This window comes from Saitoella complicata, assembly GCF_001661265.1.
Source record: "Saitoella complicata NRRL Y-17804 unplaced genomic scaffold SAICOscaffold_8, whole genome shotgun sequence".
NCBI lineage: Eukaryota > Fungi > Ascomycota > Saitoellomycetes > Saitoellales > Saitoellaceae > Saitoella > Saitoella complicata.
Window position 1 is genome coordinate 397141 of NW_017566999.1, and position 26778 is coordinate 423918.

Sequence of the window (26778 nt, forward strand, 5' to 3'; positions counted from 1 at the left end):
AGCCCCTTTGTTGAGTCCTCTGAGTTTCGAGGATTGTTCTGATCTCAGTGGCCTCTTGGAATATGCTGCAAACAACTCCCAAGACTACCAAGATTTTGATGCGGATGAAATCAAGCAGCGAATCAGGCTCTCAGGCCTAAGCTTGATTGACATTCCTAAGATGACACCAAGAGACTTCCCGCTGCTTCGTCCTGGTCACGTAACTTCACTTGATTACCGAATACAAGTACTGGAAAGATGATTTACGGGAGAGACGTCGATCCCATAAACTCCGTAGAAGGGTAAGTGCAAACCCCACCTACTCCGCAGCTGAGCTACAGTCGAGGACGCAGTAAGGGCAACTATTGAGTATGCAAAAAGTCCACAATAAGGCATTCGGAACCAGGAATTTTTTGCTGTTTTCATGAAGCTAATATCCAGCCTGGAGACAGTCTATTTTGCCTAGGCTTTCAATAGCGCCCTTGTCGACTAGTTATTGATATTTGTTCAATGTTTCAACTTGATCCCAGAGTAGGTTCTTGTTGTAGGTCTTTTGTCGAGATGTAGATATCAACTCAACGTCCGCACATACACCCTGCAGGTTCCTGCATACTCTCCCCTGAATGCTTCCCAAAATGGCATCTCCACAGCCATTTTAGTAGTAAACTTCCAAGGACTTAGAGGTTTGAGTGGGAGATTTAACAACTTCTCGTAGCTAAGAATGTAAAACTGACTCGATACTGCTGTAAAAAACTGTCTCCTACACTGCTACTGCTACATCACCCTGCTCCTCACAGCTTGCGAAGAAGGTGCCATATCCGCAGTTCTTAACCCATACCTTAGGTTTTTTCGAAGTAAGTGCTTCGTGGATTCCTTGGAGAATGAAGAGAGGTATGTTCTTGGTAGTATTCTCCTCGGCATGATGCTTCCTAAACGCTGCCTTAAGCGTCGAGAAGCTGTTCTCGATAGGGTTGAAATCCGGTGAGTAGGGTGGTAAGTAGACTAGTCGACATCCAGCTGAATGGATGATTTTGGCAACCCTGGGATCATGATGGGTAGCGTAACCCTATCCATGACAATGATGCTATTTGGTGACTGAATAGGGACTGATCGTGTCATTTTCCTGCACATGCCCAGGCAAGCGAGCAGCTTGATAGCAAGCGGTGGCAGGTGCAAATCAACTGCAATTGAGATGGAAAATATTGCCTCGCAATTGTAATATAACCTTTTCCTCTGCCACTCCGTATCGTACAAACTTAGTCGCCCTACTCTGACAACCAGTCCAAGAAGTCTGGTGTGAAATATGTCAAAATCATGTTTGCTCCGGCTCTCAAGATGCTATCTAAACTCTCCTTGCCAACCCTCTTCAGGTCAAAGACACCAGCTTTAGCAGCGGCGTGAATCATAGCAAACTCCGCTGAAACCTGGTAAGCAGAAATAGGCACATCAGGTGCAATCACCTTTGCGTCACGGATGATATCAAGATAAGCAGTTGCAGGCTTGACCAAGATACAATCCGCACCCTCAGCAAGATCCCGGGTAATAGCGCGACGAGCCAAACCCCGTCCAGCGGGAGGCAGCTGATAATGCTTGCGGTCACCAAAGGCAGGAGCGGAGCCAGCCGCATTCCTGAATGGACCCTAAAGACACGTAGCAAACTTAGCAGAATATGAGATGAGCATGCACTTATGAGCGCACCTGCCTCGATCAACACAGTCTTGATTGCCTTGATGCGACCGTCCATCATGTTACTGGGGGCGACACAGTCAGCACCTTGCTTGGTGAGTTGCATGCAACCTCAGCAATTCTCTTCACACTTGGAGGGTTGTTGATTGTTCCATCTTTGTGCAAAATACCACAGTGACCGTGATAGGTGTATTCACACAGGCAGACATCGCAAGCAATGAAAAGGTTGGGAAAGTGTTTCTTGAGAAGAGGGATGGCCTGCATGATAGGTCCGACCGGGTCATTAGCAGATGTGCCATATGGGTGCTTGGCCTCTGGGGCAAGAGGAATGACAGAAGCAAGTCCATTCTTGTACAATGGCTTAAGGAAAGGCACAAGCTTGTTAAGACCTCATCTATAATCATTAGGTTAACCCTCATTCATCCTTGTAAACAGTCCTTGGATCTCATCCTCTGCATCAGGATCATCGGTGATGAAGATAGGGTACATGAGGGCAGCCTTAGTCAATTACCTCTCAGCCTGCCACAGCCGGGAGGTAGGGTGATGGTAACCTCCATGGAGAATGGATGAAATGTCGGATCCTGGAAGAGGGACGGTGGGAGGAATATTCGACATCGTGCGTTGGCTATGGAGTCTGAGGAGGTCCGATCACGGCCAGCACTGACATTGCGGTTCTCCGGTCATGCAGGTTCATGCGCGCACGTAACGTAGACATCCGCGCACCAAACCTCCTCGCCCACAACCACAACACCATACCCAAGCGAGGTAGAGACCTGAAACCGACCGAGAGGGCTGAAAACTCGGTGCAAATAAGCTTGGTTCGTCTTATTAAGACCAGCTGTTCTTGACCTATCCTTGTGTCCTGAAGTAAACCCACCTTCGATACTGCACAAGACCCGTTGCTGCTGGAGAAGCAGACAATTGTCCGTGCACATTAGCTCAGGAGATATAATATAAACATTCTGTCCCGTGGTTCTGTCTCAATGGCGAAGAAAGGTGTGCTCTTTCCCGACCGCAGACGTGCGGTGAGAGATACAGGTGGACAAGTAGCTAACACAGCCGGTGCAGAACAAACACAAGAAGCAGCACCTCGCCGGTCCGGTCGTGCGACGAAGGGACAGTCTCAACGTGTCATTGACTACGAGGATGTCACGCATACATCATCACCACAACCTGCTTCAGCCAAGACCGGTCGCAAGTCGGCACCTCGAAACCCTTCCGCGACTGCCGATGAAGAGGATGAACAAACTGAAGAAGAGGCCGGGGACGAAGTGATAAGATGTCCTTGTGGTGACGACGATGATTCTGGCTTCATGGTTGCATGCGACACTTGCGGTGTCTGGCAGCACGCCGAGTGTGTCGGCATTCCGAGCGAAAACGATGCCCCTGATAACTACTTTTGCGAGAGATGTCGTCCAGATTTGCATGAAGCCCTGCTGAAAGAACTTGAGGAGGAGAAGAAGCTGCCTAAGCGGAAGGCCGCGTCGAAGAAGGCAAAGGGCAAGGGGAAGAAGGGTGCCAAGGTTGCGAAAGACGAGAAGCCGCAGGTGGAGAAGGACGAACCGGAATACAAGGTTGATTCTGAAGCTGAACAAGAAGAAGACGAGCCTCTATCTTCACCTATCCGTCGCAAGAGTCTCATGCAGCAGCGTAAGCGTAAAACTCCAGAACACGACGACATTGATGATTCCGACTTCGATGCCGAGGATGATACTGTAAGTGTACCATGCCTTTCTGCCCTCTAAACGCCGTACTGACAAATACTGCTTATAGGAACGCAAAACACGAAAGACTCGCCGCGTCAGTCACTCAGCTCAAGACCCTGGAAAGAGCACCACGAAACGCCCAACACCTCTTCGTAAGAACACAGTTACGGAACCAGAGCCCGATACTCTCACAGCCCGTGATGCTATTCGTGTGGCTGTGCTTAAGCAATTCACTCTCGTATTCGAAAAAATTGTTGAAACCATGGCTGCCTCTGGCTCGTACATTCTCCCCGAGAACATCACCGCTACCCAAAAGGTCGAGGAACTTGCCGAAGGTGTCGAAGGTTCCATGTTCAACCACTTCCACACCGACGAGGGAAAGAAGAAGATTGTCACGCCGCAGTACCGTGAGAAGGCTAGGAACCTGCTTTCGCACTTGAAAGATGAAGCGAATCCGTCTTTGCGTCAGCGTATCCTTGATGAAGAGATCACACCCGAAGCGTTGGTCACTATGAAGAACGAGGAGTTGCAGAGACCGGAATTGCGGGCGCTTGCAGAGGCCGTCAAAGCGGAAAGTATGAAGCAGGCTGTGCTGGTGGAGGAGAAAGGGCCAAGAGTCAGGAGGACCCACAAGGGTGAAGAAATTATTGGCGACGTCGATATGGGCTTCACCAACACTGAACCCAGTGCACCTGGCATCACCAGAAGAGGAACGGATGAGGAGATGCAGACAAATTCCGAGAGCCCAAGAATCACGAAGAAGGAAAACCCGGAACAGAGCCCTGATGTTGACATGGGTGAAAGCGGTGTAGCGTATGAGGATGAAGGTCCGGTGAGCCCATCGCAGTTCAGCTCGTCGGAGACGACCCCAGCAAAGCTTGTGAAGACCTCTTCTTTCACCGCTCCATCCGAGTCGCCGATTGAGAAGAAGACCAACTTCGACATCAGCAGCGTCTGGAACAACGTTGCCACTATGTCACCCCCAGTCCACGATGATCGCGATGTACCATCTCGCAAGGGCTCCAACGCGAAAGCATCCGCTGACGTCGACTTCGATCCTGACATCGATGCCTTGCTCGGAGGTGACACAAAGCAAGAGGAGGAGGACGATGATATTCCATACTCGCCTCCCGCCGATTTTGCGGCTCTGGAGGAGATGACGAAGCCAAAGCCCGTATGGAAGGGACCCGTTACTTTACCCCGAGTCGCACAGTTTAGTTGCTCTGCCTACAAAGTTGGTGGACCGGAATTCAAACACATTCCTGGATTGAACTCATGGAATGATTGTTTCGAGGCCACTGTCGTGATTGAGGGACGTATTGGCATCGAACAAAGTACCAAATACCTCTGTGCACAGAAACACTCGGCGAGCAAAGAGGTCGTGGTGTTCAAGTTCATTGCGGATGATGATGAAAATGCAAAGACGGAGTTCAAAAAGCTGTACGAACACTTCCAGTCTCGCGAAAGACACGGCGTCATCCGCTCCTCCTTGCTGCCGGCCGTGAAGGATGCTTACATCGTTACTCTTTCACCTGATGCTACGATTCCGGAGTTTATCGAGTTACTGGGGGATCATAATGTTCCCTTGGTACGTGACGAGAACATGCTTCTTGCGGTGTTGGTTGTCAACAAGGGTGCGAAGAGGAACAGTGTCGCCGCACCAAGTGTTACGCCGGCTTCGAACCCGCCGTATCAATCACCAGCAGATCCTCGCTTGGCGAACCAATCACCATCTGACCCGCGCCTTGCTGGTCAGATGTATATGTCGCCAGTTGAATATACCCCTCAGCAGCAAAGCTTGTATTCACCGCCTACACACCAGCAGTACATCCCACCTCCGAAGCCAGCACCAGTACCGGCACCGGCACCAGCACCAGCACCAGCTGCTGCTCCTGCTGCTTCCGCACTGGGATTTTCACCGAATGATTTGGCACTGTTACAGGCCATCATCGTAGCAAACCCAGAAGTCGCCGCCAACCCCGCAATGTTGCAAGACCCGGTGATCTTGTCGGCGTTGATCCAGAGACATCAGGCTACCTTGGCGGAACAGCAGAGAGCTCAGCAGGAGCAACAGGGTGGGAGTAGATGGGATCGCCCGCCTCCGTTTTAGGGTCATTGTGATGTGGAAGTTTGCATGACTGGGATTCGCACGGGCGTTTGGTACCGGTGTACGGACATATCGTTTTTGGAGTGAACTTGTCAGGAATATCAGTTAATGTAATAATTCGAGCGCAGCCGTAGCCGTAGCCGTCGCCTTTGTCTTTCGTCAACACACTAGCTAGTCCTTGGGTATATCCTTAATCTTGTCTTATCTTACCACTCCACTCCCCTACTCCTTCTTCCTCTTCAACTTCCCAAATATCCTCTTCAGCACCGACACCCTCGGCTTCTTCACCCCCGCCCCTGCCGCCGCCGCCTTGATATCCTTCACCAACACGAACCTCCTCACCAACAAGTTAAAAATACTCCCAAACGCTAACGCAAGTACCGTACTCGTCAATATAATCACATTATACGGCATCGAGAAATCCGGTGTCGGCATCGTCAACAGCAAACTCGTAGTCCGCATCTGATATGGCGTGTCGTTGGTCATGGTGTCGGTGGGAAGGACGGTGATGACCGCGGGGGCGATATCGAACCCCCTGTTCGCGTCAGATGGGTATTCAATGTACCTCAGGATATACTTCTCGAATTCCCAATCAACCTCGACCGTACTCCCCGCCGGAATCGTAACGAGTATCTCCAAATGCGTACCACGCTCCCGATTCTTGGCTGGGAGGAAGTACATCTCTTCTATCACCCCCGGGATTGAGGTGTGGAATGTGTGCATGTAGGGTTTTAGGAACCAGGGGAGGGATTCGAGGTAGCTGATTCGTAGGGGGGATGAGGGGGAGGGGTTGTGGAGGGTGAGATGCATTCCGGCGCGGGAGGGAGTGTGGTGGGTTAGGGAGCGGGAGGCGAGGATGGGTGGGGGGGTTGGGGGGCCTGCGACGGAGGGGGGGTGTTGAGGGGAGAGGAGGGTGAAGGGGGTTGTGTCTGTTGGTGGATGGACGGTTAGCGATTTGTGTACACCATAACGGGAACTCCCACCAACCTTCTAACGAATACCGCGCAATTTGCCTTCCCGAGGACTCTTTCCAGTCCAGAGGCTGCGGCTCGAGATCCACTTTCTTGTTCACGACATAACTCACATCACCCCTCCCCGCATGCTCCCTAGCAAACGGACACCGCCCCGGCACACTCTTCCCAAAAATCTCCTCTAAACTCCACCCCAAATTCTCCCGATTCTCGACCGGAAAACAGGTGTCACCATTGTGATACCCCTTCGCTTCATCACAAGCCATCTCCTCTCCCGGGCGTGGTTTAATGATCCCGTTATCCGAAGCACGTTTCCGGAGTGTCCGCGATACGTCGATCACGACGTCGATTTGCTGCGTCACCGACACCCCACCAGCCTCGGTGGTGGGCAGGACTGTTATGGACATCGATTGGAACTGCGCGTCGAAGATTCTGCGTCCGTCGAGGAGGGCGGAGATTCCGGCTCGGCCTTTGCAGGGGAGGAGTTTGAGGAAGGGTGTCAAGTTTTCGGTACAAACCGTCTCCCTCGGCAACGCGCCGTGAAAAACATGTAGACTTGATTCATTGACACCACGATACGCACCCTCAGGTTGGAAGCTGAAGATGGGGCGGATGGTGCGTTTCATGTCGAGTGTGTTTAAACTCGCACAGAAGAGTCCGCTGAGGGCTTGGTTGAGTTCGAGCCAGCGTTTTTCGCTGAGGCGTTCGGCGGGGGCTTCGAGGACTGCCCAGAGTTCTACGCCGTTGCCGCCGGTACGATGGCCAGAGTCGGGGAGTGCGCCCCATTTTTGATCGTCCCATCTGCCGGCGAGGAAGGAGAGGTGTAGCTCCTTCGTCTGTGTATGCTGCAACACCTGGGCGAGTGGTCGTGGCAAGAGGTCGTAGTGCGAGCAACTGATTGATCCATTCGTCTGGAAGGAGAAGGAAGCGAGGACGGAGTTGGCGGGCAGCGGAGAGAGCTGGAGGTGCTCGGCGTAGAACGCGGTGGCTCCGTGGGCGAGCAGCAGGCCGAGCAGGAGGACGAGTGCCAATGCCATCGCGATCCAGCGCAAACGGCGTGGGGGGTGGGGGGTGGGTGGGGTCGTGCGTACCTGCGGCGTACCTGCGCGCTGTCCCACGCTGGGATTTGCCAATTTTCAGCTACAAAAGAGACGCGGGAGCGCGTGGGCTGCACCACCACAGCGACAATTGAAAAGGTAAGAGAACTCCATGGAATCTCAAGATCCGTCTCATCTCCTCCAAATGATGAACCAGCGCTGGCACCAGTCTGTCGCTCACCATATACTCATGGTGGGCAATGATGATGCCTTTATAGCCGCATGCACCTTTATACGCTCGCATGCCTGAGCATTGCGAGGTAGATGAGATATCTTTGAGATTGATCGCTTCCTTCGTCCTGCAGTCCACTGCCAAGTGACAAGACGCTGACCGATCGTCATAGTTCTTCACCTCTCTCCTTGTTCCCCTTGTCACCAGCACAGCCCACCGACCTCGTCCTTTTCCTTTCCCTTTCCTTTGAATGATTCTAGTATAGTCGCAATAGAATTTACGTTGCCTGTCATTCCCATTTCTATCCTTTGTCCTCCCTGTATTCGTTGTCTTCTCCGCTGTACCAGCCTCCCCAATTAGAGTGTCTCTCGAATGCGCGCACCCAAACTACCGCCGTACCTTTGAATGAACCCCGATCGACCCAACCATACGAGCCCATACTATACCCCCGACGACCTCTTGGACAATCGCTGCTCTTCTTCCGCTTCAGACAGCGTGCAACTTTCTTCCACCAGGCATTCATCCGCCCGAAAACCGAGTCCCTGAACGCAAAGTCCCCCGTCGTCCCGAAACGTACACAATGACCACTCACCGACAATCCAACCCTCCTCCTCGGCCAGCACCTCCCCCGCCAATGTCCAGCGCTATCCGACGAGCTCCCTCAGCACCACAGCCATCCAAGTACGCCTACTCCTCCGCCAATTCCCCCATCTCACCGGTCACCGCCGCGGCAGCCGCGAACCTCCCGGAGAGCGATCTCGTCCCGCAACGACCTGCGCCCCGACCACCGAGTGCACCGAGTCATTCTCCAGCATTGGAGGGTCATGCGCGGTTTCCGACAACGCGTTCGATTGGGATGGGACCGCATACAACCCCGCCCATGCAGCAGATCAAGCAGTTCTCTGCGCCATCTTCACCTGCGACACCGGCGAAGAGCTCGAGAAGTCGGAGTACGAGCGCGAGTGGGTATACACCTAACCGTCACGGATCTGATGATGGCTCGGACCATGTTCGCGAGAAAAAGAAGAGTGCGTTCGCGGGGTTCATGTCTTCTATGATGGGCGGTCTCGGCTCCTCTTCGATTTCGAAGAAGAATAGCGCTGGTGTTGCGATTTCGACGCCGTATGATCCTGTGCACCTTACTCACGTCGGTTTCAACAACGATACTGGTGAGTTTACTGGTTTACCGAAGGAATGGCAGAAGTTGCTCTCGGACTCGGGTATCAGCAAAGTGGAGCAGGCGCAACACCCACAAGCCGTGATGGATATCGTGAAATTCTACACCGAGGTACAGGAGGGGAAGGAGACAGCGGAAGGAGAGGGTGTATGGAAGAAGTTCAACCATGCCGATTCACCCACGACAGCGACATTCCCTAGCCCCAAACTACCACAAGTCGACAAAATGCCTGTAGCACCACCCGGTGCCGATCCGCTGAAACGCGATCCGGGGAGTATCATCCCAGCACGGGCAACACCACCCAAACCCGCCCCACCACCGCAAGCAATCTCCTCCCCACCACTCGGCCTCTCGAAACCCCTCCCAGCCGGTGTCTATATCCCTCAAAAACAACTCGCCGCCGCCGCAGCATCCACCGACCCCTCCCGCCAACAATCAATCGAGAATCTCAAAAACCGCATCGCGGATCGGAAAGCCAATAAACCCGCTGTCCCGCCTGTTCCGGCGATCCCTGCACATGTCGGAGGAGAGGCAGCGGCGCTGATTCCGGGTGCTGGTGCGAGGAGACGGGAACAGAAGAAGCCGGGGATGAGGGATGAGGAGGTTGTGGCGAGATTAAAGGCGATTTGTACGGAAGGGGATCCGACGAAGCTTTACAGGAATCTTGTGAAGATTGGGCAGGGTGCTTCGGGAGGTGTCTATACCGCTTACCAAGTCGGCACGAATTTGTCTGTGGCGATTAAGCAGATGAATCTCGAGCAACAACCCAAGAAGGACCTCATCATCAACGAGATCCTCGTCATGAAATCCGCGAAACACCGGAATATCGTCAACTATATCGATTCGTTCTTGTGGAAGGGTGATTTGTGGGTTGTGATGGAGTATATGGAGGGTGGATCTTTGACGGATGTGGTTACGTGCAATATCATGACCGAGGGACAGATTGCGGCGATTTGTAAGGAGGTGTTGGAGGGGTTGAAGCATCTTCACGGACAGGGTGTTATTCATCGTGATATCAAGTCGGATAACGTGCTTTTGTCGCTGACGGGGGATATCAAGCTGAGTATGTTTTACGTCTTGCCAATCTTGTGAGGGTTGTATGCTAACGTTCTCGTTACAGCCGATTTTGGGTTCTGCGCTCAAATCAATGAAGCAGCAACAAAACGCACGACAATGGTCGGTACGCCGTACTGGATGGCACCCGAAGTCGTGACCCGCAAAGAATACGGTCCCAAAGTCGATATCTGGTCCCTTGGTATCATGGCCATCGAGATGATCGAGGGTGAACCACCATACCTCAACGAGAACCCTCTACGAGCACTCTACCTTATCGCTACGAACGGAACCCCGAAGATCAATGAGCCTGAGGCGTTGAGTCCCGTCTTTAGGGACTTCTTGGCGAAGAGTTTGGAGGTGGATGCGGAGAAGAGGCCGGATGCGACGGAGTTGTTGCAGCATCCGTTTTTGCAGAAGGCGGAGGCGTTGAAGAGTTTGGCTCCGTAAGTCTCAGCATCTGACAGGTCTGGTAACAACTGGCTAATAATTGTGATAGGCTGATCAGGGCTGCCCGTGAGTCGACGAAGAAGTGAGATGCAGAAAGGATATCGGAGATCGATGATTTAAACAACTACAAGGCCTGAAGGCGGGCGTTCTCGGCGTGTGCACTTGCTCTGCTATCCGGCTCCCACCGGGACCCTGAATCGCTCAACAGGGACGGCTTCAGTTTCGTAAAGTATTTCGGCAGAAGGCGTACGGATGTGGCAAGATATATTACGGTTCGGTTTAACAAGGACATTTGCGTTAAGTTAGGAAAACATACTCATACAGAGACAATCGGAATTTTCACGTTGCTACCTCCGTTTTTGCCAACAACATCAAATACGAACCCAGATGGATGCTCCAAACTAAAACACCGTATGCAAGACTTAATGCAAACTCGTTATTCAGATCGTTGATGCAACCGCTCCCACAACTGACGCCTCTGCCGCTACACCATAGGCCTCGACTCATCTTTCCTATGCGCTCAGTAATCTCGATTCAAGATGCATGGACGCAACGTTTCTTACATTTTCGTACGCCTGCCCTGACGGATCCGCAAGTTCAGCGACCTTGAGCAAAACCTTAGCCAAATCATCCGTCATCTTCACAGCCGGCCACTCATGCTGCATTTCTTCGAAAGCAAAGGCAAGTCCATGAGTAGCTTCCTTCCGATTCTCCGCACGAACGACGAGAGCCCAAAGGAGGGTGTACATGAACGAGTCCCGCACCATACCAGCTTGAGCGATACTGCGCCATCGTCTCCAGAATGCGGCCCATTGACCCACCGTCGCTAATGCGATAAGCTGGATGCAGAGGAAGGGAGGGGTGAGCGGGATTCCCTGCTCGGTCATAGATTCTTCAATGTCGAAGACACGGTCGTCCATCCGGGTATATCTAGTACGGATTCGCCGTTGCAGCCCGTGCATCGTGTTGAAAGTAGAAGTAACCTCCTCAATCGCCTCCTCCGGCGTCGGGAGTTCTGGACAACATGCCAAGTACACGCTTTTATAAACCCTTGCCTTATCGACTTCCCAACCCAGCTTGTGCATGTTATCCGCGACCTGCATGATTTCCCTTATTGACGCGCTGACATCATCCTTCAGAGCCTTCCACCACTCGTCTCTTGAATCTGTAACTTCGCTCTCCGGATCTTGTATGGCATTCTCGGATGCCTCGGCCCTGGACCGCATGTTATCTTTGTAGAGGTGCCAAACTCTTGAGTAACGTCGATATCTTACCGAAGTCGCGATACCGTCCATAATAGCGTAAAACGTCTCCGGCAATGGATCGATACCTGACGCCTGCATTGTTGACAACGTATCCCTGAAAGCAAACCGTGCGAATACGAAGGGCTGCATCTGATGTGCAGTAATGTAAAACTTCGTTTTCAAATGGAAGTGTTCCGCGGTGAACCGCGTCGGATATGACTCCCTCCATGAGGTCAGGAAAGGTCTTTTTGAGCTGATCGTATCCGGAAGAAACTGTGACATCTCCTTACTTGGGTCCATACCGTAAAGTACATCCTCAATGTGTTGGCGCTGCGATGGTGTCAAGTCCAAGTCTTTGACACCGTTGTACGCAGTTGAGTATCGCTGGAACCGCCACGCTCGTTGCAGAAGTTGGACATGTGCTTCCATCAACATGGAACTTTTGTCACTGTCGCTCATGTCCAGAAAACGTACCACCTTTGGGAAAAAGCTATAATCAGCCGCCGCAACAACTTGCTGAAACAGATGTCTGATATCTTGCTGAACATGCTCTCTCAGCTCAGGGTAAGCGTTGAGCATGTCGACGAGGGCAGCGTGTGACTCTTTGTAGCTTGACAACCTAAGTGATGAACGAAAACTGTCGAGAGAAGCTCTGGCCGGTGCGGAAATCGTTTCGACTGAAGCTGAAGCTGGAAATTCCGGCTCTGATGATCTCAAGACGGCCTGTGCTGTCGCCATCATTCGGCGGGCGCTCGTATGGAATCCCCTGCTCTGTCGCCCAAGAGCAGCCGTCCTGATCGATGTACGCCACTCATTCTTGATATCCTTCACATCATGGAACGCATCCCCCTTATCCTTCAACTTCTCCTCCCACAACCCCTCCAAATCAATCTGCTCCCGGCCCGCCTTCGTAAACATATGCACGACCAAACAATCCCGTCCCGTATCGACACACACCCAGTTGCTTCTCACATCTTCCGGCGACTCAATCTTTCCGCGTGCCAAGTTCTTTCTCCGTCGCCGGGCGACGACCTTACCCTGTGCTTCACGCGGTAACCCCTCCGCCCACGGACGCAGGTTGTAGGCTTTTCTCAACCATGTCATCAGATCCTCTCCTGCGACACGTAGATGTCTTTCGGCCTTTGCGGTACCCACGATCATGATGGTCTGTTCTCCCCATGCTGCAGGTGGATCGCAATTTCTGAGATCGAGAATTTTTAGGTCGAGGAGGTTGCATTCGCTGGACAGGTAGTTGAGGAGGGGTTCGAGGAAGTCTGGTGGGTTTTCGGGGAGGTCGGGGATCACTTCGATGGGCGTTACTGGCGCAGCCCATTGAGATTGGATGTCATCCTCATTGAGAAGATACCAGGGCTTTTCCTCCACTGACGCTGACCCTGACGCTGATACTGCAGAAGGCGACTGGGTTTCTGGTGACTCGGTTGCTTCGACTGATTCGACTGATCCGCTTGCTTCGGCCACTACCGTTGGCTCAGCCCGTTCATACTCCGCATCCTCCTCTACCAAACGCTCCTCTCCAGTTCTAGCATTCAACCCACTTGCATGCGGCCGAACTCTCGGAGCAGCACACGGTCTCGTCAGAGAGACAAACGACCGCACCACCACTGGCTGAAGATGACGAGCCGAAGCAGCTGTCTGTAGGAGGGATTTCACGGAGATCAAGGACCTCGACATGGTTATTTTGTGGAAAGTTTGTGTGGTGTATCGCTTCCGCCATCAAAAAATTGCCCAAACGGGTGCTGTCAGGGACAGTAGCCTCAGGCCAATACGTCGCCGTCGCGGGGTACCGGTAGCGATACTCCAGCTGGTCCCTCACAACCTTGGAAGACAGCAAATAATCATGGATTTAGAAACGATCAGGAAGTTTACGTTCCAGCGTATTCTCAGTGAAGGTAATCACATAATGACAATCTGCTTCTTTCCTTACTGAAAAAGGCGTTACAGATCCCAAAAACAAGTTCTTAGCCATCCTCGGCGAAATCCAGGATCAGCCCGCAGTCATCATCGCCGAAAAGACTGCCTTCGACAACCCCACTGTTTCTGAACTATTCCAACCCAATTTGACGCCGGACGTCACTTTAACCGAAAGGAATGACGTTTACCACTCGTACACCGCGACGATTGCACAAGATATCGCGAAGCCTGGGATCAAGGCCACTCTGATCTGGCCAGCAACGCAGACTGTACGAAATACTCCAACGTGCACATTTCTTTGTTACTAACAACTGTATCCAGCACATCAGGAAATACTCCAAACAAGCCCGCCGCATGATCCGCGAAACTCCCGAGCTTTACCAGCAGATCACCCTCCCCTACATTACCTCCCAACTCGGCCCCCGCATTCAATGGGTCTACAACATCCTCAACCACACCGCCGAAACCGACAGGATCGTCTACGAAGACACCGATCCCAACACCGGATTCATCTTGCTTCCAGACTTAAAGTGGGATCGTGTGACACTGTCGTCGTTTTACCTCATGGCCCTCGTAAACCGTCGAGACCTCCACTCCCTCCACGATCTGAACACCACCCACCTCCCCCTGTTGAAGAACATCCGCTCCAGCGCCCTCCGCGAAATCCCGCTCCAATGGCCCACCGTCTCCCCCGACCAACTCCGCCTCTACATCCACTACCAGCCATCATACTACCACTTCCACGTCCACGTCACTCATCTCGAATATGAGGGTGGCGATGGCATGGCGGTGGGTAGGGCCTGGCTGTTAGATGATGTGATTGCGCAGTTGGAGGAGATGGCGGAGGGAAGGGGGTTTGAGGGGAGGACCATTACGTATGTTTTGGGGGAGGAGAGTGGGTTGTGGAAGGAGGGGTTTAGTAATGTGAAGGGGTAGGAGGAAGGAGGTTTCTATATTTTTATTAGGGGTTTTTATCTATTTTCTTGTATTGCATGCAATGCATCTTACGGAAAACGAGAAACCTGGAGGAACACACTTGGGTTGCAAAACATCGTCCGATACAGTTCGTGGAACTCGTAGCAGTTAACCCGACAATAGGTCTAAATTAGAGAATATGAGAAATATGAACGCCATACACATAACCTATCCAAACCAGTCATAATCATCTTGATCTTCCTCTTCCTCCTCGTAAGGTGCGTCATCCTCAGATAGATCAGCTTCCTCATCCATACCAGCCATTGACACGGACGGTTTAGAGCGCAAGTTTCTGCTCTCTCCGACCGCTTTCTCGGTGGTAGATGCCTCTGGGAGAAATCCACCGGCAGCTTCAGTTTCAGGTAGGAAATCGCTTCCTTCCTCTGGCAGTAACCAATCACCCCCGCCGACTTCCGACAGAAGGCCACCTCCACCTGTCCCTTCCTCAGGTAAGAATCCTCCACCTTCTTCTATAGGCTGCGCATAGGCTCCAGCGGTATCGTAAGACTCCGACGCAAAACCACCTTCCACTATGTCTGCAGTCGCGGGCTCAACATCCTCAGCCAAAAAACCACCGTCAAAATCCCCAGCCTCAAACTCGATCTCTTCCTCTTCAACCTCCTTCTCCTCTTCTTCTTCCTCCTCCAGCCCATGCAACAACTCACTTGCCCTTTCGGGCAATACCTCCACCCCTTCGCCCCCACCATCCATCTGCAACCTCTCCCTAATCCTCAACCCGGCCACAAACCTCCTCCACCTCTTCAACGCCCTCCTTTCCTTTACTTTCACCTTCTTCTCCTCCTGTTCCTGTACAAGACAACTCCACCCCACAAGTACGGCCTCAACATACTCCTCCGCCACAACTATACCCTTAACCACCGGCGTCGCGATACGATTCCGGAACTCGAAACCGATGACAGCGTCGGCGTAGTCGATGCCGATGAGTTTGGCGATTCGGTCGATGCCTTTTCGGGGGAGGTGGCGGGCGCCGGCGGGAATCATGGAGGGTACGTAGACGTCGATGTTCCCATAGTTGTTTTTCGGTACCTTTCCATTCGTCACAGGCGAGGGGACATACAGATCCGTTTGTTGTTCCGAATACAAACCGACCATCTCACCTGCAGTCTCGCCTTCCTCATCTTCTTCCTCACCCTTAACGTTGAGTCTTCGGTGAGCTTTGACTCGCTTCATTGCCTGCTCCCCAACTCTAATGACCCTCCCCACCCTCCACCACCGTTCAGCGCTCTTGACGCCCACAACATCTTTCCTTCTATACACATACTCACTAACCTGCGCCCCAGCTCGCCCAATCGTGATGGACCCACAAGCCTTCGCTCCCGGCAAAAGTACTTCCTCCCGTTTGAGATGTCGTTCAAGTACGAAGATAGGGTGGTTCTTCAGATCTTGCACGTTTTTCGGAATAGATTCAGCCGCGACGCGACGTTCCAGCTGGGCTTCCTCAATCTGATCTCGAGCTTTCTCTTGCGTGCGGGCATAGATCTCCAGGACTTGCTCCCACCACTTCCCACCCTCCTTCGTGCTCTCCAACCGAATCTTCCTCGTCTTCGCATTAAAAGCTTTCGTATACCTCTTCGTAACATCCCTAACACACCCATCCCTCTCAACCGCCAACACATATGCCATCGTATTGAATGGATCAGAAAGCGGTGGTTCGAGTTTCTGAGGTCTGTTGACTTGGTGGGTTACGAGAGGATCGGCGGCGATCCATTTTTGTGCGTTGGTGTCGAAGGCTTCGCACCAGTAAACAGGGTAGGCGGATTCGATGGCCGGGGGCGGACGTGAGTGAGGTGAGGCAGCTGGCGTGGAAGGTTTAGAGGGTGGTCGGCTTCCCGGCCCGCTTGTTGTAGGAGGGCGAGCGTCGAAGGCTGGTCTCCGGATGCTTCCTCGGGATGACGGTGGTGCATTTGGCGGTGTTTGAGGAGTACTGTCGGCAGAACTTCGAACTGCCTTCTGCTTCCCCTTATCCTTTGCCTTCTCCACGCCTGCCCGCTTCTTCGGATACGGCGGAGCAACACCCTCACCACCCCCAATCGGCAAAACCTGCAAACTCCCCACCAACCTTGCCTCAACCCCGACGCTCCTCAACAACGCAACAAACAACTGCGCTCCCAAATCTCTGGATCCCTCGCTCCCCTGCGCAGCTTTTACGAAGGTCTCCGACGTGACCTCTTCCCCACCCAAATCGAACGTGTGAGCGTTTTCTAGAGATTTCGCATCCCAATGCACCGGCTTCCTCAACCCCGTCCGCGTTACCGTAAACCGACCTCTCCATACCTCCCCCGCAGTCTTCAACCCCTCAACAAACGCCTGACTCCTCAAATACTGCGTCAAACCCTCCCCACTCCCTCTCAACGCCGTCTTTACATCCTCCGGCAACAGTGGTCGGAAGAAGCGATGAACGGAGGATGAGTTACACCAGGCGTTGCGGAGGGAGAGGTGAGAGAGGAGGCACATGAGGTCGAGCTTATGCGTTTCGAGCCGGATTTTTCGGTCGATGGCTGTTAGACCTAATCTCTTAGTGGCTTTGGGGCGTGGTGGGGGGTTGAGGGTGATTTCTATACCTCCTTGTTTTGGGGCGGGGGGAGGAGGGAGGGTCGTTGATGGCGGTTGTGGCGTAGGTCTCAGAGATCCAGGCTGCTGTAGACTTAAGTCGATACTTTCCCATTCAACGTCGCTTTCCTCGTCATCCTCGTCCTCGTCCACGTTCCCATCCGTAACTTCCGCATCAGAGTTGATTCTCGACGACGCCCGCGAACTCTCCCTCGACGCATCCGATACGCCCCCATCCTCCTTCGCCTTCACCAACGCGTCGACCTCTTTAGTCACCGAGACCGTACTGCTGGCTCCATCCTCAGACTTCCTCGCGCTTTTCCGCTTCTTAATCGGTCTGTCGCCACTGGAGCCCGCTTGCGCCGATGCCGTCGCTTCCTGTAGAAGTTCTACATGCTTGTCGGAGAGTGGCAGCTGATCCGACTTTCGTTTCTTGCCGTTGAAAATACCGCCTGGCATCGCGTGTAAGATTTTGCCTTTTGTGGGGTGTCTACGTTACACCTGCAAGGCAACGCAAGGCCGTGCGGGCGACGTCACCGCATGCGCATGTACAATTTGTTCACCGGTCAAACGGAAAGTTGCTCGACTTAACGATAGGAGCTCAAAAATTGCCTCGAAGGTTGGCTGCCAACTCATAGGCTTCTCACTCATTCAAATCCTAGCGTTTGCTGTCCTTTCGCTCGTTCCCACGGCATGCCATCCATCGGCAAACTGCATACCGGGGGAAAACGCAACGGAGCTCAAGCTTGTATAAATCCTTACAAATTCCTACTGACGGAAACACCCACACACTCACCATTGATCGAACTTGTACTTGTAGCATGATAGAAAAATAGCATACAATTCATAACGACTTCCTCAGCTATGACTTTCATCGACACACCCCATAACACAATACTCTTACTAAAAAACAGAAAAGAAGAAAAGGAATAGAAATATTCTTCAATCCTATCGTACACTCGTTTCATCACACTCCATGCGCTTTCACCGAGCTGACACTTCAGTCATCTTCAGTCATCTTGAAATCAACCTTACTTAGGTCCAGCAGCCTTAATCTCCGCAGAAGCAGCATCAGCATACTTCTCAAAGTTCTTCTGGAACAACTCCGCCAACTTCCCAACCTCCTCCGAGAAAGCCCCAGGTCCCTCCCACGACGTGCCAGGATTCAAGATATCATCAGGAACACCCGGACAAGTCTTCGGCACCGGCAACCCAAAGACCTCAAACTCTTCATACTCGACCTTTGCCAATTCGCCATTATGGATGGCGTTGAGGATTGCACGGGTGTATTTGAGGGGACAGCGCTGGCCGCCGTGGATTTGGCCTTTACCGACCCATCCGGTGTTGATGAGCCATGCGTTCGCTTTGTGCTGTTCCATCTTCTTTGCCAGCATCTCTGCGTAGCGGGTTGGGTGTAACGTCAAGAACGGCTGTCCGAAACACGCCGAGAACGTCGCCTCAGGCTCCGTGACACCTTCCTCCGTCCCGGCCATCTTGGAAGTGTATCCGGAGATAAAGTGGTACATAACCTGCGCCGTCGTGAGTTTCGACACGGGGGGGAGGACACCGCGGGCGTCACAGGTGAGGAGGATGATGTTTTGCGGGTGGGAATCGGCGAAACAGGGGATTTTGGCGTTGGGGATGTATTCGATGGGATAGGCTGCACGGGTGTTTTCGGTGAGAGTCGTGTCGTCGAAATCCACAGCACGGGTTTCGGTGTCGAAGACGACGTTTTCCAGGACTGTTCCGAAACGGACGGCGTTGAAGATATCGGGTTCTTTCTCGGCGGAGAGGCCGATACACTTGGCATAACATCCTCCTTCGATGTTGAAGACACCCTTGTCGGTCCAGCAGTGTTCGTCGTCACCGATGAGGGAACGTTTGGGATCCGCGGAAAGCGTAGTCTTTCCAGTTCCGGAGAGACCGAAGAAGAGGGTGACATCACCGTCCTCACCAATATTCGCGGAAGAGTGAAGGGTGAGGATGTTGTGCTTGATAGGACCGAGGTAGAACATAACGGAGAAGATACCCTTCTTCATCTCACCAGCATACTCCGTTCCCAAAATAACCATCTCGTGTTCCTTAAAGTTGATCGCAACAGAGGTAGACGAGGTCATTCCCGTAGTGTACCTATTCGCCGGGAAAGCACCCGCATTGTAAATCGTGAAATCAGGCTTTCCGTAGTTCTTCAACTCATCCGCCGTGGGACGAATGAGCATGTTCCTCATGAACAAACAGTGGTACGCACGAGCGCATACAACACGGACTTTAATCCTGTATTTGGGGTCCCAGCCGGCGAAACCGTCGAAGACGTAGATACGCTTACGGGTGTTGAGGTAATCGATCGCACGCTCACGGTTGATGAGCCACACATCCTCACTCATCTTCAAATTCACGGGACCCCACCAGATATCGTTCGTGGATCCGGGTTCGTCGACGATACGCTTGTCTTTGGGGGAACGGCCGGTCTTGGCACCCGAAGAGGTGGAGAGGGCACCCGAGGAGACGATAGCTGACCCGGATTCGTGGACGAGGGCGTCTTCGTAGAGGGAGGCGACGGGAGGGTTGTACTCGATATGCACATTATCGTAGTTAATGTGTGCAGTCTCGTACATCTCGATCTCGATGTCGGTGTGCTCGAGGGGGACCAATCCCTTGGGGTTGAGATTGGTTCTGTTGATTGGTGTGGAAGTCATGGTTGGTTGTTACTGAGCTGTGTGATTGGAATGGGAGAGGAATGGACTTTATACTTTACAGGCCAGCTCGGGTCTCCGGGCGATCAGCGTTGAGCGTCTCCAGTGCTCCGTCCCACACCAGCCGATCAACCCCGCATCGACATCATAGGAAAGCAGCCTCCGGTACCCTCCGAACACCGCTCCGGGTAATTATCGTCCCTCCATTCTCCGAGGTGTGAGGCATGTGAAGGCGTCGGTTGGCCCATTCGACCTCTCCCCCACGTCCTCCGTCACCCTCTACCCTCCCTCGACTGCCCTTCAACAGCAGGCTCCCTCGCAATGGACGGATGAGCGGATTACGTATTTCCTCTTTGCCGCGGCACCTGAACGCACATGCACCGCACTTGAGCACGCTTGAACTCATCGCTCTCACTTCCCGAAACGTGGGATGCCCCACCGGAACTTCTCGGACAAATAACAAAGAATAAATTAAACTGTTCCTATTCCACCCGGCCACGTCATGTCGGCAGATCGTCCCTGTACACTCCCGTCCGTCAGCAGCCGCGTGCTGGAAGCAGACAGCCGCACACGTTACGTCGACCACCCCCAATAAAATAATTAACGCAAATCATCACCCCCATACTTCGTCGTGGCAGACTGCGGCGCATACGGGTTCGGCTCACTCCCATACGCGTACGTCGCTCCCTGCGTTTGTCCCATATTCATGTTCTGAACACCCTGCTGCACCCCCTCCACACCCGTACCATACCCAGTCCCCTGCTGCCCCGCGTTCATACCCTCATAACTCCCCCTCGTCACCGGACTCGTCGGCTCACTCTCACTCCCAAACGTACTCGCCGGCGTCATCCCTCCCACTCCCTTCCCTCCACTCGCTTGTGCAAGTGCCGTCCACCACTTCTCCCCCTCCCCCGGATTCGCCGCCTTAAACTTATACTCATGCCCCCGACTCAACATCTTCTTCTCCTTCCCCCCTACCACGAATTTGCCTTCCGAGTCTCTGTACCCGCCCACCGTGCATTCGGGGACGTAGAGTGACATGACAGGGTCCGGGTCAGTGTGGGGATTGTCGGATTTGAATTCGTGAAGGAAGAGAGAGGGAGAGAGGATGTAGTATGCTGGGTCATTGTAGGATTTGATTAGTTTGCCTTTGCGTTGGAGGTAGCCCGCTGCGAGGGGTTTCGTCGTCTCGTGTCCCATATTCGGGAAGGTCAGGGCTTTCCAGTCGCGAGCTGGGGCGCGGGGATCGACCAAACTCCTCTCCCGTGCCGCAAATGCGTTCCATTCTGCGTCGGCAGGGACGACGTTTGCTTTTTGACTCACGTCCGTCAAGATTTTGGTGGTGGTTTGTTGTGCGTGGATGGCGTACGTGGCATAACTCCCCACAACCTCCTGCACAACTTGCGTAATCCTCCTCTCCAACTGCGCACACTCATTCTGTAATTGTATCATCGCCGACATCTGCGCGTTTTCCTCCTCGGTCTGTTTGGCCAACAAGTGTTGAACACCCCTGTGCACAAGGTAGGGATCGGATTTCACGTCACCCTTTGAGGAGGTCCCGAAGGTCGCGGTATGTTTTCCGAGAAGCTCGATATGTTTTTCTGTCTCGTTCCGCGCCTTGGTAACGCTCTTAAACCCCTTACTCCCATCCCCCTTCAAATCCTTAATCTTCGCTTTGACATCATGCTCCAACCTCTCCAACGTATGCAAAATACTCGCCGAAATACTCTTACTCAAATCCGCGTGCGCAGCACTCTGCGACACAGCCGCATGCTGCAAATTCGCAAAAATCCCACCCAAGCCCTGTCCAGTCGATCCCTCGATGAATTGGCCGCCTTGGGAGGAGGGAACTTCGATGTGTTTTGCGAGTTTTTCGTATTCTTTGCTTTGGTGTTTTTGGAGGGATTCGGCGTGGGAGAAGTAGGAGGAGAGGGATTTGATGAGTTTTGTGTAGGAGGTGAAGCGCGCGATGAGAACTTCGGATGGGTCGGAGGTGGAGGGGATGGCAGAGTGGGTGTCGACACCGTGGACCAAGGATGGGTCAGCGGCGGGGTCGATAGTTTGCGGGTGCTGATTCATGATTGCTTATGTTTGGTTGCGGAGGTTGGAAGGTGGAGGAGGGGAAGGGTTTTGAGTTTGGGTCGCGCGGCCGCTGCGTGCGTGGGCTTTGGCGCGAGTCAGGGTGCAGCTACGTCATCACATGAACTGACGGAAGACGGAAGTCGGCCAAGTGCACCGGCGCCGGAATTAACAGACCGCCGTGTTGACAGATCGTAAGCGAATATCTCCTGTATAGAGCAAGTACATCTCATAACCTTCTCCTGACGTTCCGTCTGCCTGTCCTAGTCTGAGGTCTGGTCAAGTACTCCCCATCCATATGCATCGTCATTCCCTCGCCTTGCCATCCTAACATAGTCACTCGTCGCATCTGCAATCGAAGTGGGGTGTCGGGCCTGGTTTCTGTGTGTTTCACGAACCTTCGTCGGTGGATGACCGTGATGTAAGCAACACTGCCAAGAATCAGACAGCTCAAGACAGCAAATGTCCAAATAGCGCCGGAAGGGATTGTAGGTAGTGCACTCCATCCACCTGAAGCTACCATGACCCCGGCTAAGATCGTCACAGGCAACGCTGTAAAGCCATGTCAGTCAACCGCATTGCACACACCGACGGAAAACCCACCCGAAGACACACTAAGAAGCTTCATCCCAAACAGCCCCAGAAAGACCAATAAACCCCACCAACCCGGTTGCCAGGAACTCCAACCAAAGCCCCAGTTCTCAGCCCTTTCCTCGATCTTTTCCACGACGTCCTCCAATCGTTCAAGGACTTCGCCAGCTACATGCAGCTTCGTGCTTGTTTCATCGACGGCGTTGTCTAAGCGTGCAGATGCTGAGGCAAGGATTGTCGAGAGCTGGTCTTGATGGGCGTCGAGCGAGGAGAGGATGCTCGTTGGTAGCGAGTCGAGTACATTCAGCCCGGCGAGGACAGAAATTGCATGCCTGGAGGAGACCGTCATAGTATTCGAGACTTCATCGAATGTGGAGCGGGCGTTGAGTAGACTCTTCACTAACATCTCCAGTTCATTCGACAAGTCGGAGACTGGATGGGTGAGGATATCGAGCAGGACTTTGCGCAGGTTCTCCGAAAGTGCAAGAGTGTCCGACATATGTCGCGTTTGTCTTTGCTGGACTTCGAGTGCTGCATCATCCACATCCTTCCACATTTCCAACGAGGACTCATGATAAGCCTCAGCAGCTCCTCTCACGCCAGCAAAAGCTCGTTCGACCTCCAGCCCACCATTCTCCACACCCTCTTTCATGACCTCCAGTTTCCCGAGTACGTCCTCTGCCGAAGTGTGTAAATTCTCCATTTCTTCCCTCGCGACCATTCCGACCTCACGTAATTCCTCTTTCACGTCCTCCGCCTCCCTCCCAAATCCCTCCAAAAACACTCTCCACCTGTTCAACACCTCTTCCTGCGCGGCAGCATGGGAATTCGCAACCTGAGCCTCCCTTCTCAATACTTCGAGAACCTGAGACTGAATGACGGTAAGGTTGGCGTGGAGGTCAAGGATCCGGTCTTTCTCGATGGAACGACGTGCCAGGGAGCATATTGTTCGTGTTTCTCTGCGCCAAGGTCCTGGTTAGCTTGCTTGTACATGTAAGCCAGCTATTTGGATTCTTCCACCTGTAGTTTCCCGAATATGATGTCCACCACTGTGGGCGTCTCTCCAACGTCTTCACACACGCCCCTACCCCCTTTTCCCCATACCTCCGAGTGTAGGAGCATTCAACCGGTCCCTCGACACCAGCAGCCTCAAACTCACACATCGTCAACCCAGCTGCAAACCGAACTCTGTCCGCATCATCTACTTCCTCCATCTCGCTTCTTTGACAAAACTCGACTACCTCTAACACGGCGGTACGGAAACATGATGGTTGACGGGCGCGGGAGAGTGCGGTCAGGGAGGATAGGGCTTCGGAAAGAGGATTGCGGTTGCTGTGCGAAGACGGATTTGGGGAGGGTAGTGTTAGGGAGAGCAGGAGGGCATCGTCTGCTGGGCGAAGGGGGTTAGTAGCGGTGCAAGAGGGAATGTATGCTGCGAGTACCTGAGAGGGATGGAAAGGGAGGTGATGAAGAGGTGAGTATTGGAAGTAGAGAGAAGAGAAGAAGGAAGAACGAGAAGAAAGTAGATGTACGCATGGTTGCAATTGGTATGTTAGGTGATCAGTGTAGCTATAGGGGGCTGCTACGTAAACGCGACGATCAGAGCTGTCCTGGCACGCAGCAGGCCAGCGAGCGTGAGAACCGAAGAAGGGGACACCTTCACGTCTTTCAGAAAGTGCAAAAACGACAAGACCGGAAACTGAAAATGAAATCATATTTCGGTATGCTAAACCCAAAAACAGAACGCCAAGATGAACAATGCGACGACGTCGAGAACAAGTCCAATCTATCTCCCTTCTCACGCCAACAACTGCTGCGCCAAAGCTTCGTAATCCTGCAACGTGTCCAAATCACCAACTTCAATGACCTTCTTCTTACTCTTCTTCGCGCTCCTCTCCTCCTCGTCTTCACTCTCATCCTCAAACCACTTCTTCTTCCTCTTCTCTCCGCCCTTGGGTTGAGGCTGGTGTGTCTCCTCCTCTTCCTCCTCAAGTGGCTGGTCGTTGTCCGAGTATGGCGCCAACTCGACTCCGACTTCGTTGTCGGAGTCGTCGTCCGCTTCACGTTCACGATCGAGTTGTCGTCTGCGCTTCTCGCGCTTCTTCTCCTTCGCCTGAGCCTTATCCTCGACATCCGCCTCCTCAACCCTCTTTCTCTCCTCCTCCACGAACTTCTTCTGTTGCTCGGTGACGTCGCCCTTCTGCTTAAAAGACTCCTCATCCTCCAACTCGTACAGCTTGTGCGCGTTACCTTCATCATCAAAAATCAACTTCTCACCGTTACCACGGTACTTGAGCATAGCCTTCTTCGACAACGCCTCAGCAGCCTTCTTCTTACTGTCAGGCTTGAGGAGCGGGTCCGCAGCCTTCTTCGGCACGAGCTCCTCCACGACCGGTGTCTCCTCATCCAACGCGTGATCCGTACGCTTCAGCGTGACGAAATCATCGTCCGAATCGGCATCCATGGTGTGCTCCACCAACTTGCTTCTGTGATCCGCCAACACGTCCTGGTTCCGCCTCTCGAACATTCTGTCGTACTTCGTCTTGACCTTCTTCTCGTCCTTCTTCTTGTCCTCCGCATCACTTTCCTCATCCGTCTCAACGAGTTTGGCAGGTGCGTTCTTCAACGCCTTCGCGCGAGCTGCGTTACCGAACTTGATCTTGGGTGCTCCAGGCAATCCCAAACTTGATGCGTAATCCTCAACCGGCAACTCCTCGATCTTGAAAGTCTCCTTGTCCCTCTGCAAATACACGGATCTCATGTACGACACGAAAGCCTTCTGCGCAAGATACTTGATCTCCACATCCTTGAAACAAAGCGCTTGCAACTGATCCTTGATCGTCTGCTTCTTGCTTGCCTTAATCGTAATTTTCTCAATCGGGACCTTCTTCGCCTCCAAAGTCGCAACCATACCCTTCTCCTCACTCGGGCAAAGCATCAACAGCGCTCTTCCTTCCCGGTTGTATCTCGCTGTGCGTCCAACGCGGTGAATGTACGTGTCCGCATCTTCAGGAGCATCGACCTGCACAACCCAATCCACAGCCGGGAAATCCAAACCACGCGCCACAACATCAGTAGCGATCAGGTAAGCACACTTTGCTGCCGCGAATCTTGCCGTAACCTCTGCTCGTGCTGTTTGCTTCTGTTTTCCGTGGAGGTGCATGATGGGTACACCGGGGTGGAGCTTACAGAATGTCTCGAATGCGTGTCGCACCTGCTTACAAGAACTCAGGAAGACGAGAGCCTTAGTCTTGAGATGTGTCTTCATGAATCCGTAGAGGGTGTCAAGTTTGTCTGGTAGTGGCGTAACGATGTAGTGCTGTACAAGACTCTTTGGGGTTGCTGAATCCGATTTGTCGTGAACGGCAACGTACTCAGGATTCTGAAGCGACAATCGTGCAAGATCCGAAATCTTCTTCGTCTGAGTAGCCGAGAACAAGAGCGTCTGTCGTTGAGGCGGCAAGTTATCGACAATTGCATCAACGGTGCTCTGGAAACCCATATCCAAAATACGATCCGCCTCATCCAACACCAGAACCTGCAAGCTTCCCACCTCAAACCCAGCCGTCTGGTCCATGTGCTGCAACATACGTCCCGGAGTACAGACCAAGATGTTCATCCTGTCCAACCTATCCCGCTCACTTTGCAAGTCCTTTCCACCGATGACGAGACCTGCAGAGAAGGAGTGCGCACGACCAACCTGACGCAAGACCTCGAAAATCTGAATAGCGAGTTCACGAGTCGGGGAGATAATCAGCGCACCCAATCCATCGTATTGTGTCCACTTCTTTCTGTACAGAATCTCGAGTACGGGAATAATGAATGCCAACGTCTTTCCAGATCCTGTTCTTGCCGCACCCAAAATGTCCTTGCCCACCAACGCATGTGGAACCGCACGTTTCTGGATATCTGTCAACGTTGTGAAATGTGATGCCTTTAATCCTTTTTGTGTCTGCTGAGAGAGCGGCAGGTCGGTAAAGTGCTCCACATTGCTCTTGATATCGAACGCAGCGACTGCGGCTTCGAGCGCCTCCAGCTCCTTCACTTCCGCTTCACGTTTCGAGACACGGGCCTCTCTTGATCTGTTCTTGGATACGGTCTGCTTGGGCATGCTGGCAGGTATAGCGGATCAAGCTGCTCAGAAGCTTCCTTCTTCCAACTTTGCGACTTTCGCCTTGGAGCTTATCGATTCCAGAAATTCCGCTTCGCCACGACTGACGTGTGGCGAAGCAGGAGCCATACGTCGCCGGTTCATACGCGGAAGCGACCGTCAAGTAAACGTCAAACAACATCTC

The 26778-nt window shown here is 52.9% G+C and overlaps 9 protein-coding genes across 9 annotated transcripts; 3 read left to right on the top strand and 6 right to left on the bottom strand.

Moving 5' to 3' along the window:
* Nucleotides 1-1244: 1244 nt before the first annotated feature.
* Nucleotides 1245-2154, bottom strand: SAICODRAFT_34567 (putative porphobilinogen synthase; the record flags this gene model as incomplete). The annotated part of the gene is made up of 4 exons (XM_019168368.1): nucleotides 1245-1619; nucleotides 1694-1756; nucleotides 1777-2054; nucleotides 2079-2154. 4 exons carry the CDS (start codon nucleotides 2152-2154, stop codon nucleotides 1245-1247), a joined length of 792 nt encoding a protein of 263 aa, XP_019025082.1.
* Nucleotides 2155-2396: 242 nt separating this feature from the next.
* On the top strand, nucleotides 2397-5776 carry SAICODRAFT_220125 (uncharacterized protein). The gene is made up of 3 exons (XM_019166502.1): nucleotides 2397-2661; nucleotides 2734-3380; nucleotides 3439-5776. The coding sequence occupies exons 1-3, from the start codon at nucleotides 2649-2651 to the stop codon at nucleotides 5479-5481; spliced, it is 2703 nt and encodes a 900-aa protein (XP_019025083.1). The 5' UTR covers nucleotides 2397-2648; the 3' UTR covers nucleotides 5482-5776.
* Nucleotides 5701-7486, bottom strand: SAICODRAFT_55707 (GPI transamidase-like protein component Gpi16; the record flags this gene model as incomplete). The annotated part of the gene is made up of 2 exons (XM_019169391.1): nucleotides 5701-6407; nucleotides 6466-7486. The coding sequence occupies 2 exons, from the start codon at nucleotides 7484-7486 to the stop codon at nucleotides 5701-5703; spliced, it is 1728 nt and encodes a 575-aa protein (XP_019025084.1).
* A 1385-nt stretch (nucleotides 7487-8871) lies between these two features.
* SAICODRAFT_78959 (Pkinase-domain-containing protein) lies at nucleotides 8872-10688 on the top strand. Its single transcript, XM_019171137.1, has 3 exons — nucleotides 8872-9958; nucleotides 10016-10394; nucleotides 10448-10688. The coding sequence occupies exons 1-3, from the start codon at nucleotides 8980-8982 to the stop codon at nucleotides 10482-10484; spliced, it is 1395 nt and encodes a 464-aa protein (XP_019025085.1). The 5' UTR covers nucleotides 8872-8979; the 3' UTR covers nucleotides 10485-10688.
* Nucleotides 10689-10768: 80 nt separating this feature from the next.
* SAICODRAFT_29905 (uncharacterized protein) lies at nucleotides 10769-12669 on the bottom strand. Its single transcript, XM_019167526.1, has one exon. The coding sequence runs from the start codon at nucleotides 12558-12560 to the stop codon at nucleotides 10911-10913; it is 1650 nt and encodes a 549-aa protein (XP_019025086.1). The 5' UTR covers nucleotides 12561-12669; the 3' UTR covers nucleotides 10769-10910.
* An 802-nt stretch (nucleotides 12670-13471) lies between these two features.
* Nucleotides 13472-14764, top strand: SAICODRAFT_18537 (scavenger mRNA-decapping enzyme DcpS). The gene is made up of 3 exons (XM_019165970.1): nucleotides 13472-13552; nucleotides 13605-13843; nucleotides 13896-14764. The coding sequence occupies exons 1-3, from the start codon at nucleotides 13501-13503 to the stop codon at nucleotides 14508-14510; spliced, it is 906 nt and encodes a 301-aa protein (XP_019025087.1). The 5' UTR covers nucleotides 13472-13500; the 3' UTR covers nucleotides 14511-14764.
* A 229-nt stretch (nucleotides 14765-14993) lies between these two features.
* On the bottom strand, nucleotides 14994-17552 carry SAICODRAFT_39946 (Rad4-domain-containing protein; the record flags this gene model as incomplete). The annotated part of the gene is made up of 4 exons (XM_019168626.1): nucleotides 14994-15085; nucleotides 15254-16395; nucleotides 16465-17331; nucleotides 17377-17552. Coding segments are annotated over 4 exons (2277 nt in total), but the record flags the coding sequence as incomplete, so codon positions are not given.
* Nucleotides 17553-18151: 599 nt separating this feature from the next.
* On the bottom strand, nucleotides 18152-19816 carry SAICODRAFT_65168 (ATP-utilizing phosphoenolpyruvate carboxykinase; the record flags this gene model as incomplete). The annotated part of the gene is made up of 1 exon (XM_019170126.1): nucleotides 18152-19816. The coding sequence occupies one exon, from the start codon at nucleotides 19814-19816 to the stop codon at nucleotides 18152-18154; it is 1665 nt and encodes a 554-aa protein (XP_019025089.1).
* Nucleotides 19817-20413: 597 nt separating this feature from the next.
* Nucleotides 20414-26649, bottom strand: SAICODRAFT_70664 (uncharacterized protein; the record flags this gene model as incomplete). Its single annotated transcript, XM_019170600.1, has 6 exons — nucleotides 24362-26649; nucleotides 23588-24317; nucleotides 22481-23442; nucleotides 22291-22444; nucleotides 22070-22160; nucleotides 20414-21883 (listed from the first exon to the last, which is right to left on the bottom strand). The coding sequence occupies exons 1-6, from the start codon at nucleotides 26592-26594 to the stop codon at nucleotides 20414-20416; spliced, it is 5640 nt and encodes a 1879-aa protein (XP_019025090.1). The 5' UTR covers nucleotides 26595-26649.
* Nucleotides 26650-26778: the final 129 nt, after the last annotated feature.